We start from the raw sequence: 19121 nt of genomic DNA on the forward strand, positions 1-19121 counted from the left end.
TATGATACCATGGTAGATCATGGGCGTTTTTAAATTCATTTAGTCAAGCCTAGGCATAGTTCAGGACAAAAATAATAATTCACGCTAAGTTTGTAAGTGTTTCCACCACTTCACTCGAACTATTACTATTACTATTTGCTAGTTAACCCAGAAAGAGAGCAGCAGACCAGGGGTCCATTAATGCATGACACAGATATATATAACATTTAGTTATAAAGAGGCACAAGACAAACCTTAGAATTGAACATCGCTTTGTTGAGATCAACAACTTTCAGCACATCGTCATTGTTCACACTTCCAAGATTCAGCGTACTCACAGTTCCCTGATGGATAAATGTCTTCATTTTAGGGCAATTAAGAATATTCACTTCTATGAGGAATGGAAATTCAAGAGCACCATTCGTCAGAATGAAATGCCCCAGCTTTGGCAGATTGCCAAGGTTCAGCTTTTCCAACCGGGGAAATACGGTCTCATTTGTCATGATTTCTTCTCCTTCTTGTTCTTTTTCTGTGATCATTTCTTCCATTACTGGACAATCTTTTATCCTTAGTTCTCGGATATTCAGAAGACCTCTGGCCACTGATGGAGACATCAAGTTTCTCAATTTTCCACACCTATTCACTGTCAATTCTTTAAGTTTGCTGAAGTAGGCAGTTGGAAGTTGGTGAGAGCATAGAGCAGTTATGTTGTTTGCTGCATTGACGGATAGCTTTTCCAGGCTGGGACAAGAAATCTGCAAACGATGAAGGAATCAAGTATCAGCTCCATTTAGATTTAGCATTAATTTGAACTATATTATTTGGTAGTGTTTTATTGTTGTGCAGAAAACTGGTAACTTCATCAATATAGAATTTGATATGGAAGTTGTAAAGATATGGCACCTGGGCCTAAGTCAGCCCAAAAGCTAGCTCAAGAGAGGAGGATTGTCCAAATCCATTTGAACAGACCACCAGCCATTCCCAACCAATGTGGGACTCTAATCCACTTTAACAGGCCTAACTAGAGCGTAGACCGTGAGCTCAAAAGGGGATGGACCTGGTTCTTATACCATGTAATAGACAAGGTATGGAGAATAGCTTGATATCTCATTCGAAGAGGTATGCAATATAATACATGTACATGAGGTGCTAGTTAAGGAAAGAAATACTCCGTCTCATTTCAGTTGTCGGCTTTTCCTTTTACACACGTATTAAGAGACCATAAATAAGAAGGTAGTTTATTAATTCATCCCTTAAGAAAGTTTTTGGGACTTTACAAATAAGTATTCACGCTTTCATAAAAGAATTAATCGCCCAAGTAATATGAAAAAAAATTTAATTAATTCTCTTTTGACTTAGTAAGGTGGACGACTAAGATGGGACAACTAGTTTTAGTAAGGTGGACAACAAAAATGGGACACAGGGAGTAAAAGAGATTCTTATAAATCTGCTATCTATATATGTTTACATTCCTATGAAACAGTCTACGTTCATTCTGTAACACTTGCCAAGAATTCAAACAGGACTTTGTGCATACATTTTTCTCCAACTTTTAACCAAGTATATTCCAATTTCTCACAAATGACTACTGATGATATTTTATAATAATGTCTCCAACAAAATGGCACCATAAAGATATGGAAAGATAAAATGATCAGACAGTCCACTTCTTGACTACTTATAACTGTCTACATCAACACCCGAACATTAAGAACGTGACTTCTTGAAAGCACATAGAAAAAGTTTCATCTCCAAGGATGAAGCAATAAGAAAGTAATTCCATACACTATGAATATATCTCTTTAACATCTACCATCTCATCAGACTTTATTGTATTTTGTTGCAGATACACTTGAAGCATGTTCATCTATTGTGCTCAGTCATAAGCCAACACATAGGGAGGAAAAAGGAAAAAAAAAAAAAACAAGTGATAAGTTGAGATGCCAAAAGTGCTTATTTAGCAAGTTGAGGTGTTTAGTGTTTACTCAAGTAAAAGTAGTATTTTAAAAAGCATCTTCAAAATAGCATTCTTTAAGATCTTCGAAAATGAAAAAAGAATCCAAGATAAAATGAGAAAAACAAATTCCCATATTAGTTGTTAAATGTGATGAAAGAAGAATTTAGAAAGAGAGAGAGATTTAAAATTTGAAATTTATAGGAATCTTCAATGACCTCAAACTAATATACAATAATAATCGTGTTCAAAATCAAGGAATCTCTAGATATTACTAATACAGATAAAAAGTCAATGGAAAAAGTTACTGAGTTCGCGTGAACCCTTGAATTATAATATTGTAGATTCGCCTATGTTTGTTACCTCCATCAACATAGGTATCAGGTGACAAACAAAAACAAACAAGATGGTCAAGAAGAAAATTGAGTTCAAGCTTGAGAGTTCTAATGGAGGAAATAATAATTCGGGCTAAGTTTGGAGGTGTTTCCACCATTTCACTCTAACTATTACTATTACTATTTGCTCGTTAAACCAGAAAGAGAGCAGTAGACCGGGGGTCTATTAATGCATGACACAAATATATATAGCATTTACTTATAAAGCGGCACAAGACAAACCTTAGAATTGAATATCGCTTTGTTGAGGTCAACAACTTTCAGCTCATCATCATCGCTCACACTTTCAAGATTCAGTGTACTCACAGTTCCCATTTCAGGGCATTTAAGAATCATCACTTCTATGAGGAATGGGAATTCAAGAGCACCCTTCATCAGAATGAAATGCCCCAGCTTTCGCAAATTGTCAAGTTCCAGCTTTTCCAACGGGGGAAATAAGGGCTCATTACACACGATTTCTCCTCCTCGTTGTTCCTCTTCTGTAATCACTTCTTCCATTGATTGGCAGTCTTCTATCAATAGTGTTCGGAGATTCAGAAGACCTCTGGCCACTGATGGAGGCATCAAGTTTCTCAATATTCCACAATCCCGTACTTCCAAGGTTACAAGTTTGCTGAAGTAGGCAGTTGGAAGTTGGTGATAGCATAGAGCACTTATGCTGTTTGCTGCACAGATACATAGCACTTCCAGGTTGGGACAAGAAACCTGCAAACATTGACAAGGTATCAACTCCATTTCTGATGTCCTGCAAATAATTACTAATAAAATTCTTATTTCCAATGTCTTTTAATGTTATTTTATTACAGTAAGTTAAATCATTTTTAGACGAAATCATTAAATATCAATAAAACGTAAATATATGAATATACAATATATAAATTAGTTGAAAAAAATCGATATTTTTAGATTTGGTTTGAATTCGATAAAAAGTGAACCAAAACGTCCCATGTATACACAGTCTCTCTAACCGTGCATTTAAAATAGAGGCATACTTTGTAAGAAATTCCCAATGGCTACTCTATTATAATTCAAAAGAATTTCAAATTATAAGTTAGAAAATATTCTATTAATTACAATAAAAACACAAGATAGAGAACTAGGTATGTTATTTACATAATTAAAAAAACAGACATTGTTTAAGTAAAGATCTTTAATGCTCAAGTTAAAGCTAAAATATTAATTCATAAAGACCCTTCAAATGAAAACTTTATGTAGATGCAAACCTTTTCATTAAAAAGAGGATTTGAGTCGGTGATCGCATTGTTGGCTCTAGGCCAGAAATTTTGGAACTCTGGTATTCTCTGGAAATGCATTTCCCGTAACAGAGAGAACTCAATGCCCTCAACAGTGTCGCGGGAAAAGTGAGTGAAGCACTCGAGAGTATCAAGTTCCAAGCGATATAAATTGGGGAAATTGATTACGTCAGGTCTGATATGTGTCCTTCGAGAGATCCCCTCTTCTTCATCGAATGGGAAAGCCAAGGACACACAAAAAAGATGACGTAGATGGTCACACCCACTTACCTCCAGCCTTTCGAGTTTGGTGAATAGAATGTTATTCCGACAGTGGATATCCAATGAATCACAATCAGCCAGCCTGAGATCTTTCACGTTCTGCAACTCGACCACTACATTCTTTGAGCCCTTTCCGCTTGAACTTACAAATTCGCTATTCCTCAACAGGAGGCAGATCCAATCACCCAATGGGGTGCTCTCGGTGACCTCTAGAGCGATAATCTTGCTCTAAGTTTCCATGATCGAATCCTCTATGTTGACTCTACCCAATGCAAGAGAGTACCGTGTCAACTTGGAGGAAAGGCCAAAGTTACTGTAAATCAAATCTAGGGAACATTTATGTAATGTCAGTGCAGTCAATCTCGATAAGGATTCCAGCTCCCTCAAGGTGGAGTAACCACAATCTTCTACTCCCACCACATGTAGTTCCTCCAATCGAACTAGTCTTGATAAGACCCCTGGTGAAATCCTCGTAAGTTTTCCGATATTCCAAAAGTCTAACATAATCAGATTGGCCAAGTTTCCTATCTCCACTGGAAGCTCCTCCAAGTAACAAAGTCTGATGCTGAGAATTTCTAAAGTGACAAGTTCCCCAATAATGGACATGTCACTAGGGCTTAATTTAACCAGACACAGCGTCCTCACATTTGACAACCTCTGAATGGATGATGGAAAGGGCAGCATGGTGTTTCCAAGATATCCTCCCCTCAGGCTTATGACACTGAGTTCACGCATTCCATCAAAAAAATCATCCTGTAATTTGAATGGATTCCCTACGAGTTTTATCATCAGAAGCTCCAGTCGCGGGCAGGATATTGGTCTGGGACGCTCATCAAATCTATTTGCAGCAATTGACATGTGACTGTATTGCTCGTAAGAGTCTCTTCTTGGAAACTCTCCTGACAACATATTATGATTTACCATAAATTTATGCTTGCCCTCAGATGCAATATGTATGGCAACGTCACGAACCACATCATGCATTTTGACATAATTTTTGCCTGAACCTTGGGATAACAAGAAACAATTTTTCAATGTTTCTAACAGATTAGACACCCTATTTCTTGCATGTTCTAAATTTTCGGGTTCTGAAAAGATGCAAAGCCCCATTCCGTATCTAAGTAATTCTCCAGTTCAAATATCGCTATCTTCCTGAAACAAGGAACAAAGCAAAAAGACATCCTTGGCTTCATCACTCTCTAAGTGATTATAGCTTGTCTTCAGAGGTTGATACACCTCTGTAAGCACTCTTGGGATACTTTTTGGTGCTGATTTTTTTAATTCAACAAGGGCATCCTCCCACAGAGGCTTGGCTTTGCGCTTTAGCGCTCCTGCAACTGTAACAATTGCAAGCGGCAGCCCCTTGCATTCATTGGCAACATCTTTTGCTACTTCAGGAAGAGAGGGATCGTCAGCTGAATAACCTGCTTTCTGCGTAAAAAGGACCCATGCTTCTTCATCAGATAAGATTCCAACATCTACAATCTTTTGAGCCTCCATAGCTTCACAAACACCTCGGAGGTGCGTCGTCAATGCCACTTTGCACTGATAGTTGCGGTTGCTATCAGTGGGAATTCCAAGTTTCTTTAGATCATGAAGACCCTCCCAAACATCATCCAAAATTACAAGGACGCGGCTTCCCTTCTGCGTTAACCTTTCACGCAGCTGATCTCGACGACTATAGAAATTTTCTCCTTGCAACATCAGCCCGACTTCTTCCGCGATCACTCCCTGAATTCTTTTGAAATCTGGTTGTTGACTGACAGTTATCATGACAACATAATCAAACAACCTTTCTTGTTTTGCCCTTGCTCTTACTTTCTCACCCAGTGTTGTTTTGCCAACACCACCCATACCACATATCCCAATAATAGTAACCCCACATCTCTCAAAGCTTCCATAACCTCTTCCTCCTCCTGTTTTCTAGAGTCAAACTCCTCACCAATGTGTACAACTTTAACTGCAAGTGGTGCTGGACAGGAGAAAGGAACATAATCTTTACCTTGAGATTGAAGACCAATCATAGACTGTTCAATTTTCTTAGCTTTCCTGCTCAGGGTGTAACGTGACTTCAAGTTGGGACACCAACCATAGAGGCAACCTCTTTCAACCTCAACTCTAAGCCTTAGTAAAACCGCGACATCAACAGTAGTTTGATCAACACTAGTTAACCACGCCTCAACATCTGGTGAAATGACTTGTAGGTTTGTCCACTCAGCAGCCTTTCTTTGCTCTACCAATACCCTCCAACTTGTCAGATTCATTTTCCAGAGACCTAATGTTGCGCCTGTAGCAGAACACATACCCAATCTGTTGTCGAGCAGCTGGCACTAGCAAGTGTTCAGCGATTGAGGTTAAAATACCAAGTACGATGTCCATAGCCACTAACTCTTCACTGGCTAATTCATTAAGATGGGAGGAAAAGGTGAAACAAAGGTAGGAGAAAGCGGGAAACTCTATTTAGAAAGAAGCTCCACCCTATTTAGAAACTCCCAAAAAAATAATAGTAAATGTTTTAATTATTTAGTATAGGAATAAAGAAAAAAAATGTTGTAATATAATGCATTGATATTAACATAATATATTAATACTATAATAAATACTAGTATCTTTCAACTATTTAGTATAGGAGTAAAGAAAAAAAAAATTGTTGCTTTTTCAACTAAACAAACTTATCTAGGCATTATAGGTATCTTTCAAAAAATTGTCATTATTCAAATAAGTGGTTATAATTATTTGTTTAGTACCAAATCAGTCAAGATTTGATTATTTGAATCTCTTATGCTCATTTTGTTTTATTTAGATTAACAAATACTATAAATTACTACATAAGATAAAGAACAACCAAATCATAACAAACTCTAAGTTGAACCACCCTTGTGGTGTGAAATGTGGCTCACTGATCCGGGGTCGAAAACCCACCACAGCTATCTGGGATCAATGTGCACATTGGGTTTGAGTCGAGCCTGTCGCACCGGGCTTGCCTAGTGCGGTTAAAAACTCCCTGATGTTACTTGCGTGCTGTGCACGGGGGTTTACAAAGTGCGCACATTCGAAGGGTGTAGCGACTGCGGGTTTTCCTGGATTTTCAAAAAAAAAAAAAAAAAAAGTTTTACCTAGTGCGCACATTCGAAGGGTGTAGTGGCTTGCAGGCTGTGCACACCCGGTGCGCACATTCGAAAAGTGTAGCGGCTGCGGGTTTTCCTATTCACGGAGTATGTATATTTGTTGTTGTTGTTATATGGAACTTTTCTTTGTTTGCTTTTGTTCTGAGCTATGTTTGTTCGGAGTTGGACTCTTCAAAAATATTGACAGATGCATCTCGGAACCTCCAAAAGAAAGAGATATTATTCATAACTGGCATATTTCAATGATAATACAGTTTCAGAATCAGTTGTTTACAGTCTAAATGCTGATGGATTTTGTTAACAAATCAATTGAAGTGATAGAATATGGTAAGAGTACAACATCCATGTTTTCGCCAACTTTATCGAGCATCGTTTCAACTGGTATAATCTGCATAAATATAAGAATAAGCTTTCAATGAAAGCAGTTACCAAATCAGAGGAAATGATCAGATAAATGGTTGTTTGTACCTTTTTAGGATATGTGAAAGCATTCTCATCCATCACGTTGCTAGATGTTAATATAGTTTTTGTTGCCCCAGAGGGCTGCAACGAGTTCTCCAATCCACTGATAGAGATATTAAGTGTAACTGTGTTGTTCCCAAAGTTCACAACCTGCAAAATGAGTCAACGATAACAACAACATCGCTCACTGTAATCCCACAAGTGAGGTCCGACATCTTTGACAAAGACAAACAAGTCATGATATAACAGATGGGAGGCTAAGTTATGTATCTGCAAAATTAACAGCAGCAAGTATTAACTCAGACTGAACATCACATAATACCGAACATTATAACCTACAAAACAAAGAGCAATCTGGTTTGTTGGTCCATCTAGTTTGTTCATTGAGTTCTAACTGAAGTATGAATCAAGAAAATGTTAGTCTTGAAAGGTCCTAATGATAAACGTCAAGAAAAACTCCACCTTTATTCTTATGTAGTCGTTGTCATCAGTCTCATTTCGCCATTTGATGACAGATGCTATTAGTGAATTCGAAAGATTATTATCTTGGAGTGTTGAGTCTATAAGAGTTGCACCATTGGACTCTTTGAAGAAGTGCTGCATCCAGTAACTAGGGGTTCCATACACCTGTGAACTAGTGAAAACAATCGCGTCTGGTGTCCACCTATACGAACAAGAATTATTTTGCAGAGATGATTCAATCTTGAAGAAAAAGAGAACGAGAGTAAGAGAAGAAAAAAAAAAATCAAACATACCTCCGGTTGTTGTTGTTAACAAATAAGGGTGCATAACTTGCCATTTCAATTACATCACTGCACGAGGATAAATAACAGGTTAGCGTGTTGTATAAGGCCCTTTAAATGGAAAGCTCTCCCTACCAGGAATTTTTTTCCCGAGAACTTTGGTTAAGGGGAGGGATCCTATCCCGTCACAACCCTTGGTGTTGAAAACAATATATACTATAGGGAGCGCTTGAACGTCCCACCCCAACCCTCTTACAAGTACCTGTTTTTTTCTACTCCGATAAGGAATCCAGCTTCAGCCAGTGCTGCTAACAGATTACCATTTCCAGCATCGTCTTTAGTAGCATACTCACTAATAAAAGCCTGCAGAAATAAACATAAACAGTATGAAGAACCATTTAAAACAAACAGAAATTAATCATCAAAGGGAACATTTAACCCACCTTTGGTCCACTGCGCGGCGCACCATTGAAACGGCTGGCATTAGAGAACACATCATTTGCACTTGCATAAATCTAACCATAGAGACATCAACAAGTTAAAGCTCAAATGTACATGCCATCGGTAAGATAGACTTTTAACAACACCAAAATATTACATGAAAATCATATAAATCAGCCGGGTGATCCAATAGTTTGGAAGAACCATCACAGTTGGAGATTATCTTAATATCAGGGTAGGCTTCTTTGATTGCTGAATGGAACTTGAGGTAATTTCCTGAATGCAATACAAGGATTTCAGGTCTTGACTAGATCCTCAAAATTCATCGGAGTCTATGAACCCCATGCAACTATAGAACATAGAACAAATTATGTGATCTGCCAAATACAATGAGGTTTGCATACCCTTGTACTGTGGGAATTTCTTTTCACAATCCTCATTTCCAACAGCGACGTATCTCAAATCAAAGGACTCTGGATGTCCCATTTCAGCTCGAACCGAACCCCATGTTGAGTTAGAAGCACCCCTCGCAAATTCAAGACCTTCTAAGACATCCTGGACAACAACAAAATACGCTTATAGAACCTTAGAACAGTGCTTAATATGCAACAACTGCAGTTAAAGTTGCTTTCTTAATATATGTATATCTAGAAAATTTACCGTCAAATTGGTTTTCATAGAATACATAAGCTTTTAAGCTCTCAATCACATTTGACAAGTAATGTAGATGTCATGTGTAAGCAGTGAAAGTTCAGGAAACCTACTTGCACGAAAGGTGAGATATTGGAAGTGTTAACTTGTTCTTTGTGGCTGATTCCTGAAAATAATCGACATGTAGAGAAAGAAAACACAGACCAAAAGAAAATAATAATGCACCACAGAAAGTGGAGGAGATAGATACCGCTGTTGAAAACCCAGACTGGCAACGCACCCAAGTCCTCAGCAAGCTGCAGCAAGAAAGGACTCGAGTAAGGAACATCCATGAGCATACCGTACTCATGTTAAGCGAGAATGTGTGTGCTTGGCCAAGTTTTTTAATTGTTGAGAGAGAGAATTTTACTTGAAGAAACTCGAAATGACCAAGTCCGTCATCAGTCCAGTACCCCCACACATCCCCGAAATGGCCAGGCCTCTCTTCCCATGGTCCAATGGTTTCTTTCCACCAAAATGCATTACTTAACTTGGCCCCTTCCACGAAACATCCCCCTACATACATGTTTAATGATATAGTCATCCGAATTTGAGTAAGATCATCAGATGCTCAAACGGAAGAATCATCCATACAGATAGATAACGAGGAAGTTACAGAAGCACTCGAAAAATTAATTACTGAAATTTCCTATATTAGCAAATTCATCTAACTTGGAACTCGAAAAATTTGAAAAGGCCGATGCTGTTTTCAGGAATACCTGGAAATCTGAGAAATGCCGGTTTCAAATCTTGTAGCATTTCAAAAAGATCTTTCCGGAAGCCATGCCCCTACACAAAGAAAAATGCCAAAAATCATACTTACGAAATGAGTACATCAACAGAACGCCCATCCAAAAGTGAACAAAACAAGAAAGTAAATGACTGGACACGACAAAGAAAGAACAGTTGAGCAATATTTCTACAGACAACAACAGCAACGGCAACAGACAATTGCAATAATTTGTAAATTTGTTCAGGTTAAGTTGACAACTACGCGGCCTTCTTGGTACCAATAAGTTCAAAAAATACATACATTGTATGTGTCCAGAGGCATCAATGATACTTGATCAAACCACATAACACCCTTTGTAGTTGATCTCAGTTCCAGTCTTGAATTGGGATCCGTCCCTTCAGCTTCCAACGTAACCATCACCTTTGTCCAATTTGATGCATTAGCAACTCTTCGAGAACAATAAAGAATCAAGTGTAAGAAAGAAGCAAAATTCATAACAAACATTGGCGAGAGAAGTAGGAAAACATAGACAGCTGCATATATAGCATATGAAACTTACAGTACAGGAGTTGTAGCCAGATTCGTTAGTCCATTTGAACCGGTTAAAGCTACTGATAGATTAACTGGTCCGTCTGAACGCAGATAAAACACCAGTTGATAACTCTTTCCTTGTTCAATATTCTGCAGGAAAGCATAAAAATAAGGACAACACGAAAACACAACAAACTCGTGAGTATATAGAACATAAAACCGCTAGTCTAAACAAAACCACATAAGTATAAAAGGGAAAGTAGAAATAGTAAAATCTAACTCAGTGGAGATCAACATGAGAATCGAAAATACATAGGAACACGTCTAGTGACCATACTTATGATGAATCTTTACGAGTGGAATATAGAGACCATAAAGAACATTAAGCCGAGATTTTTAAAAAGTCGATAAGATACCATGCCCCAGAATCCTGGATTGTAGACTCCAATTCCTCCATCAAGACAGACATTGGCACCTGTGTTATCACAAAGCACCTCTACACGCAGTGCAACTTTATTCCGATCAAAGCATGATGAAAGATCCGTTGATACAATCACAGAAGAATTGTTCCCAATGATTGCCCAAGGAGATGGCACGGATGAGTCTCCAAATTCAAAATCTGAAAGTGTTTTTTCAAGAATACTAAGATTAAAATCCCAACCCAAGAGCATTCAAGATGCAAAGTGTAGGACCATAACGCTATTCTCTTCACATTTTCCACCGATTAGTAAGCAGTATCTCCCATTCAAAGCATGTATATATACTCTTTACAGGCTTTTCCTTTTCTAAATCAACTAACAAATTGAAGCTCACCTCTGTTGCTGACAAGTTCAGCCCACAGTCCACCAGCACCAGCATGATTGATCTCCTGAAACAAAAAAACCAGGTGTTACTTAGCATGTGGAAATGCATCCCAATTTATTTTCGCGAAAGTCCACAGATAGGTTCTGACTTATGCCTATAAAACAAAATAGGCAGGACTTCCAGTCAGATATTTGGAGCAATATGAATGCTGTCACAACATTAGGTATTAAATGCACTCAAATGTCCAATCTTAGATCTACGGGAGTAGCTCGACGCAATGCTGTCAGTAGAATTGAAGCATATAAATGATTTAAACTCACCTCAAAGAATATTCCAAATAGAGTATCTGGTATTTCCTTTGCTGATCCTTCAGATACATTTACTAACAGTAGCGCTGTCTGGATTTCGTCAATCTCACTTGCAGAACTTTGGTATTGGATGGATATCCCGAACAGAATTAGAACGACGATGCAACAAAGGGATCGGCTTGAATCCATATCCTTCTCACACCGCGTCAATGTTCCTGGAGCCTAGATGCTAGCTAATACATAACAAGGCCGTTAACTTTTGCAACAACGTAATGCCATCAAGATGATTGTTCAAACAAAAAGAAGAATAAGCGGTGGCCTGTCAGACTTTTCTGCTTGTTATGAACAGTACTTAGTTAATATCAATAAATACAAGTGAAAGCAAAACATAAATACAGATAAGGAAATGGAAGATTTGTTTTAATGTGGACAGACAAGTAACAGCTAATTTCACGAATTTCCATGGTATTCAAGTTACTGGTCAAGCTTGGACAAACCAAAGCATAAATCCAAGAATCCAGTGGCCACCCTAGTAATCTGGACTATATCCAAGGAACTTGTACAATATTCAAGTATCCTACTTAAATCATGGGTAGTGAACAGTGATTCATTTGACGATGAAAATAGAGAATTCTTGGTTTAGTTCTTCACCTTAACGACAAAGAATAGAAAATAGGATTGATCGAATCCTACATAGGACATACTAACTAGACAGGATCAAGAATTTGACTAGACACAATTTGATAAAACAACTACATAGATGTCATGCTGAGTGAAAGAACATCAAAAGTTTGCAAGAAAGCAACAAATACTACAAGCACAAAGCAATATATATTAGTGGAGAATAATGAAGGATGAGTTATTAATTATACAGTAATATCACTCTTCTGCATGCCTAATTGTTGTGTACTCATTCAAGATTTTAGCTTGTCTATATATAGAGAAATTTGGTTGAAGGATTTAAGTACGGTGAAGGGAGAAGAAATAATTCAATTCTTGAAATTCCCTTTTGCTTTCACATAAACATTTTTTATTTTGATTTGACACGGTGTTGTTAAAACTGAATATTGAAAAGGATAGTATTAAATGACCATAATTGTGAAAAGACTTGTGAGTCTTTTCTTAAATAAATTCCCTCCAAATTTTCTTAATCAATGCAATAACTTTTTTCTATTCCCCAAATTCATTAAACAACTAAAATTGATTTATATAAGAATGATTAATGAATTTAAGGTACATTATGCATTAAGAAAATATTATTTAAATTATATTTAAATATATAATATAATAACCGGCTATTATTATTATTATACAAGAAATAGTAATAATTCATAATATTAATAGTTCCCAAAGTTACACAATTAGCCGTTTATATAGTATAAGCCGTTTATTATAAATTGATTTTCAAATACTAAATTTATTAGGATAAAATTTATAGTACAAATGAATCTATTTTAGAAATTTATCGTAGTATAAAATTATTAGGATAAATTTATTTTTCTATTTTTAACGTAGTATCAATAAAATTTTAAAAAATATAATTTAACTATTTTTCTATCCTGATATACTCATTTTGTAGTAAATTTTGCAAAAATAATAAAATAAATTGTGTGTGATAAATTGTAAAGATGGAATACTTTTATGTGATAAAATAGCAAAATATTTTTGTATAATTATTAAAATTATGTGATTTTACGTAACAAAGAAAGGATTGCAAGTAATTTTTTGTGTAACAAATTCAATGTTGGATGATCATCGATAAATTTTGACCACAATAAACTTTAGTTTAAATATTTAATTTTTTAATTCTTTCAATTTTTAGCTACAATAATATACCCAATGTAATCCCATAATTTTCACTTACCTTAATTATTTTTAAAAATTATGAAAATAAAAATAAGAATTGATTACTCATATATGTTAAAACAAAAAGAGTGAAACATAAGTGTTGATCGCACAAGTCTTTCGCCTTTATGTTACGCCGATATGATAAATTGCGGATAGTTACTTATATATTATCAAATTAATCTATAATTAATTATTTTTTAATTATTATATTTAAATAAAATTAAATTGCATATTTAAATAATTTCTACCATAATTTGTAAAATATTTCAATAACGACAACTCAAATACTTTAGACATTGTAAATGTTGACATATTATAGAAATCACATAGTACATACTTCACATGTGTCGAACTAAAAAGAGTGAGATATAAGTGTTGACTGTACAAGTCTTTCACCTTTATGTAACGCCAATTTGATAAATTGCGGATCGCTACTTACATATAAATATATATATTAACCACCAATTAATTATTTTTAATTGTTATATTTAAATAAATGTAAATTATATATTTAAATAATTTTTAAACATAATTTGTGAAACATTTCAATAACGACAGCTCAACACACTCTAGAACTGATAAATGTCGACACATTATATAAATTATGCATGTAGTTCATATATGTTGAACCAAAAAGAGTGAGACAGAAGTGTTGATTGTCTTTCGCCTTTATGTTATGTCGATTTGATAATTTGTGAATCATTTCTTATATTTATTACTAAAATGACTTTTAATTAATTATTTTTAATCATTATGTTAAATAAAAATCAAACTATATATTTGAATATTTTTACACATAATTTGTGAAATATTTCAATAATGACAACTCAACAAATTTTAGACCTGGTAAATCTCGGCATATATAAAAATCATGCATATAGTTCATATATGTCGAACTAAAGTGAGCGAGACATAAATATTGATTGTACAAGTCTTTTGCCCATATTTTACGCCGATTCGATAAATTGTGAATCATTACTTATATTTGTTTCTAAAATGACCTTTAATTATTTATTTTTAAGTATTATATTTATATAAAATTAAAATATATATTTAAATAATTCTCATTCATAATTTGTAAGATATTGCAATAACGACAACTCACCACACTTTAGATTTGGTAAACATCGACACTTATAGAAATCATGCATATAGTTCACATACGTCGAATCAATAAGTGTTATACAATTCATTCGCCTCTATATTACGCCGATTTGATAAATCGTGAATTATTACTTATATTTGTTACTTAAATGACCTCTAATTAATTATTTTTAAAATTATTACGCTTAAATAAAATTAACGTATATATTTAAATAATTTTCAAGCATAATTTATAAAATATTACAGTAACAACAACTCGTCATACTTTACATCTGGTAATCCAATAAGTTGAACCATTAATCCAATAATCAAATTATCATTAAAGATTATTGGTTTCGATTTGATTTTGAACAGTCGTAGCTAGAGTCAAGGGTGTTATGTTCAAACTTAAAAAATGCGAATTAAAGTACTGGTTATTTTTTACTATCACAAATAAAATTCTTACTATGAAAGAATAAACATTGACTAAGATTACACTAAAATATTGATATCTCTACCTAATTATTTTTTTCTTAATCTGAAAAGGTGTAAAATCATACCAATTAAAATTAGAGATTTCTAGCTAATATATTTTCCAGAAATACACATATTAAATATGAATAATACTTAAACAAATATATTTATCTAAGAAAAAGGATTATGGAAAACGTATTTGCCCAATTAACAATGAATATAAATTATGAAACAAACACTTTTCCATATTTGAAGTAATAATAATTAATCTCATTAACATAATCAATGTATTGGAAATAGGATAAAAAAATATATTCAACTTTCAAGATAAAAGGATAAAAATGTCCAATATAAAACTAGTTTATACTGTGAACATGTGTGTTTTCTATTGTGGTCAAAAAGACTTTTTTTATTGAAAAATCAAATCCTCTCACCAATAAAGCTATAAATAAATTGATAAACCAATAAAGATATGTGACTCTTTACATCAGATTTAATACTCCCTCCGTCTCATTTTACCCGTTCCAAATTTTCTAATTTGGTGTCCCATTTTACTTGTCCTTTTTTATTTATCAAGACAAGACAATTTTTTTTTCCATATTTTACCTTTTGCATTAATTATTTTTTCTTTAAATTAAAATGTAAACATCATTTAACAGGGGTACTATGGTAAACTAGCCATGTTATTTATTATTTTTCTTAATAGTTATGTCATCCCAATTTGGGACGAGTAAAATGGGACGGAGGGAGTATGATAATTCTTTTTTCAAAAAAAAAAAAAAAAAGCATTAACATGTTATATCTAATTAAATTCAATGCATGCTGTACAATTTTTTTTAGACATAGATGTATGTAACTTAAATTTGCTAAAATTATAACTAGCCTATTAAAATTGAAGCAAGCTTTGTTGCTTTTTCAACTAAACAAACTTATCTAACCATTATATGTATCTTTGATTATTCAAATAAGTTGAGATTAGTTATAATTATTTGTTTAGTGCCAAATCAGTCAAGATTTGATTGCTTGAATCTTTTATACTCATTTTGTTTTATTTAGATCAAGAAACATAAATTAGTACTAGATAAAGAAAAAACAAAACATAACAAACTCAAGTGACTAAGTTGAAGAAAAACACTAAAATTGCAATCAATGAAGCAAATTAACACTCCACGTATTCTATTTATTTTGAGATTATAAAAAAAATCTTTTAGGCAAATCATCATGATTTAATAACCACTAACCACTATATAAGTCTTTCACGATATAAATTAACCACTATCATGATTTTTATCTTTAACGATTTTTTTTAAACAAATCAAACCTTCAAAACTTTCACAATTAGGGAACAAGAGAGTTAACTTCCAACAAAGATGTGCACATTTTATTTTATTTTTTAAATAAAGTTGAAAATAGTTTTGAAAATTGAAATTGTGTTTGGATATGAATATAAATTAGAGTTGTTTTCGATATTTGTGAATGCTTTGGAGTGAGAGTTTTTCAAATTTCGAAAAATTGTAACACTTCCTTTGAAAATTGAAATTATGTTTGGATATCCATAATCTAGCAGACACTAATCTATTAGATTTCGATCAAGATTTTAGGATGTCAAAATTTATTTATTTAATTTTTTTTTTTTTTAAAGGAGGGGTATTTGTCCAAGTTTTTGAACGGAGGATCTTCTGAAAACAACGTCTTTACATGACGAGATAGAAGTAAGGTCTGAGTTTACTCTATCTTTCCCATACTTCGTTTGTGAGAATTCAGTGAGTATGTTATATTTGTTGTTGCTATATATCTTATTTAAGGTATTCCATAATGAAATTGTTACACTTGTTTTTCTTCAACTTCTTTTTCATATTTGACATTGCACAAACTTACTATTAGTCAAATGCATGCATGCATGAAATATTTCCACGGAAAGAATCCTTTGAGACAGCAAGAGTGTCAATCAACTGGATGTTATTCTGTGCTATATGCAACTTTTCTTTGTTTGCTTTTGTTCTGAGCTATGTTGTTCGGAGTTGGACTCTTCAAAAATATTGACAGATGCATTTCGAACCCTTACATTGTATATAGCAGTAAACTTAAGTTGTATTTTTGCTCTTTTGTAAAGTATTCTAATTCCACTCTTACCATCAAGCCTAGGTGACCAAAAAGATTGAAGAATAACTGTCCTTTAATCTGGAAAGGACTGAGTGGCTACTGTTTCGAAGAAGTTCCATAACAAACGCGATAAAAGTGCAACAGAGAAAGCGACTAAAATGAACAATGAAGACTAAATGAAAGTGATATTATTCATAATTCGCACTTTCAATGATAACATATTTTCAGAATCAGTTGTTTACAGTCTTAACAAGTCAATTGAAGTGATAGAATAAGGTAAGAGTACAACATCCATGTTTTCACAAACTTTATCAAGCATTGTCTTAACTGGTGCAATCTGCATAAAATAACATAACAAGATTGTAAGGAAAGCAGTGAAACAAATCAAAGGAAATGATCAGATAAAAGGTTGTCTGTACCTTTTTAGGATCTGCGAAAGAATTCTCGTCCATCACATTGCTAGATGTTATTATAGTTTTTGCTGCCCCAAAGGACTGCAATGAGTTTTCCAATCCACTGATGGAGATATTAAGAGTGACTGCTTTTACCGAAGTTCACAACCTGCAAAATTTATCTTTGACAAATGAGTCGCGAATTAACAGATGGAGACTAAGTTGTGTATCTGCAAAATGAACAGAAGAGCAATCTTAGTTTGTTTGTCCATTCTAGTTGTTCACAGAGTATGCTGTAAGTCTTGAAATGCGTTAATGCTAAACGTCAAGAAAAACTACTCACCTTCATTCTTAAATACTTGTCGTTATCAGTTTCATTTCACCAGGTGATGGCAGATGCTATAAGTGGATTCGGAGGATTAGCTTGGAGTGTTGAATTTAGAAGAGTTGCACCGTTTGACTCTCTGAAGAGGTGCTGCATCCAATAACTGGGAATTCCATACACCTGTGAAGAAGTGAAAACAATCGCATTTGGCGGTGTCCACCTAAAAGAACGAGAATTATTCTTTACAGATGATTCAGGTTTGAAGAAAAAGAGAATGAGAGTAACATATCCGATTTGAAGAAAAAGGAGAAGAAGAAATCAAAATTACCCCCAGACGTTGTTGTTAACGAATAGGGGTGCATAACTTGCCATTTCAATCACATCACTGCACAAGGATAAATACAGGTTTTCGTCAAGCTAAGAGATCACACGATTCACACCACAAACTTTACAGCGTACCTGTTCTTTCTACTCCAATAAGGAATCCAGCTTCAGCGAGTGCTGCTAAAAGATTACCATTTCCAGCATCGCCTTTAGTAGCATACTCACTAATAAAAGCCTGTAGAAATAAACATAAACATTATACATGAGCACCATTTAAAACAAAATGCATTAGATAAATTATCAAAAGGAACATTTAACCCTCCTTTGTTCCACTGCGCGGTGCATCATCAAAATGCGAGAAAATCTCACTTGCAAAGGTATAAAGCTAACCATATAGAGAGACATCACAAAGTTAAAAGCTCACTTGAAGACATAGGGAAACAACGTTAAAGCTCAAATGTATATGCTGTCTGTAAGATAGGCTTTGAACAACACCAACATCTTACATGAAAATCATATAAATCAGCAGGGTGATCCAATGGTTTGGAAGAACCATCACAGTTGGAGATTATCTTAATATCAGGGTAGGCTTGTTTGATTGCCGAATAGAACTTGAGGTAATTTCCTGAATTATAATACAAGAATTTCAGGTCTTGACTCAATCCTCAAAATTCATCGGAGGCTATGAACCCCGTGCAACTATAAATAAAAAATGTAAAGGGGTGTCCAAGCTATAAAGTTATTCGTCAGTGCATATCACAGATTATGATCCGATGAAACAAAGAACAAATTATGTGATCTGCCAAGTACAATGAGGTCTGCATACCAGGGTACTGTGAGTATTTCATTTCCAACAGCGACATATCTCAAATCAAAGGGCTCTGGATGTC

General features: G+C 34.5%; 2 protein-coding genes and 1 pseudogene across 6 annotated transcripts in view; all 3 read right to left on the reverse strand.

Annotated features, from left to right (window-relative positions):
• Positions 1–6307, reverse strand: part of LOC107844037 (putative disease resistance protein RGA1) — an 11331-nt gene extending 5024 nt beyond the window's left edge. Inside the window, 5 exon segments of the mRNA XM_047397563.1 lie at positions 234–734; positions 2551–3033; positions 3552–5725; positions 5728–6080; positions 6082–6307. Coding sequence (XP_047253519.1) covers positions 234–734; positions 2551–3033; positions 3552–5725; positions 5728–6080; positions 6082–6221 — 3651 coding nt within the window. The 5' untranslated portion in view covers positions 6222–6307.
• Positions 6308–7167: 860 nt separating this feature from the next.
• On the reverse strand, positions 7168–12652 carry LOC107844039 (alpha-L-arabinofuranosidase 1). 5 transcript variants are annotated; one of them, XM_047397564.1, is made up of 18 exons: positions 12555–12652; positions 11695–11911; positions 11384–11438; positions 10987–11189; positions 10599–10720; positions 10340–10487; positions 10026–10095; positions 9677–9822; positions 9518–9563; positions 9381–9433; positions 9021–9171; positions 8774–8892; positions 8619–8690; positions 8438–8538; positions 8188–8244; positions 7895–8096; positions 7439–7582; positions 7168–7358 (listed from the first exon to the last, which is right to left on the reverse strand). In XM_047397564.1, exons 2-18 carry the CDS (start codon positions 11869–11871, stop codon positions 7248–7250), a joined length of 1977 nt encoding a protein of 658 aa, XP_047253520.1. In that variant the 5' UTR covers positions 11872–11911; positions 12555–12652; the 3' UTR covers positions 7168–7247. The 5 variants fall into 5 exon arrangements, with proteins under 5 accessions (XP_047253520.1, XP_016543995.1, XP_016543996.1 ...); XM_016688509.2 differs by having other exon boundaries at positions 11695–11915; positions 12555–12645; XM_016688510.2 differs by lacking the exon at positions 12555–12652 and adding an exon at positions 12334–12548 and having other exon boundaries at positions 11695–11915.
• A 4745-nt stretch (positions 12653–17397) lies between these two features.
• Positions 17398–19044, reverse strand: LOC107844734 (annotated as a pseudogene).
• Between the last annotated feature and the right edge of the window lie 77 nt (positions 19045–19121).

This window comes from Capsicum annuum, chromosome 10 (assembly GCF_002878395.1).
Source record: "Capsicum annuum cultivar UCD-10X-F1 chromosome 10, UCD10Xv1.1, whole genome shotgun sequence".
NCBI classification, from domain to species: domain Eukaryota; kingdom Viridiplantae; phylum Streptophyta; class Magnoliopsida; order Solanales; family Solanaceae; genus Capsicum; species Capsicum annuum.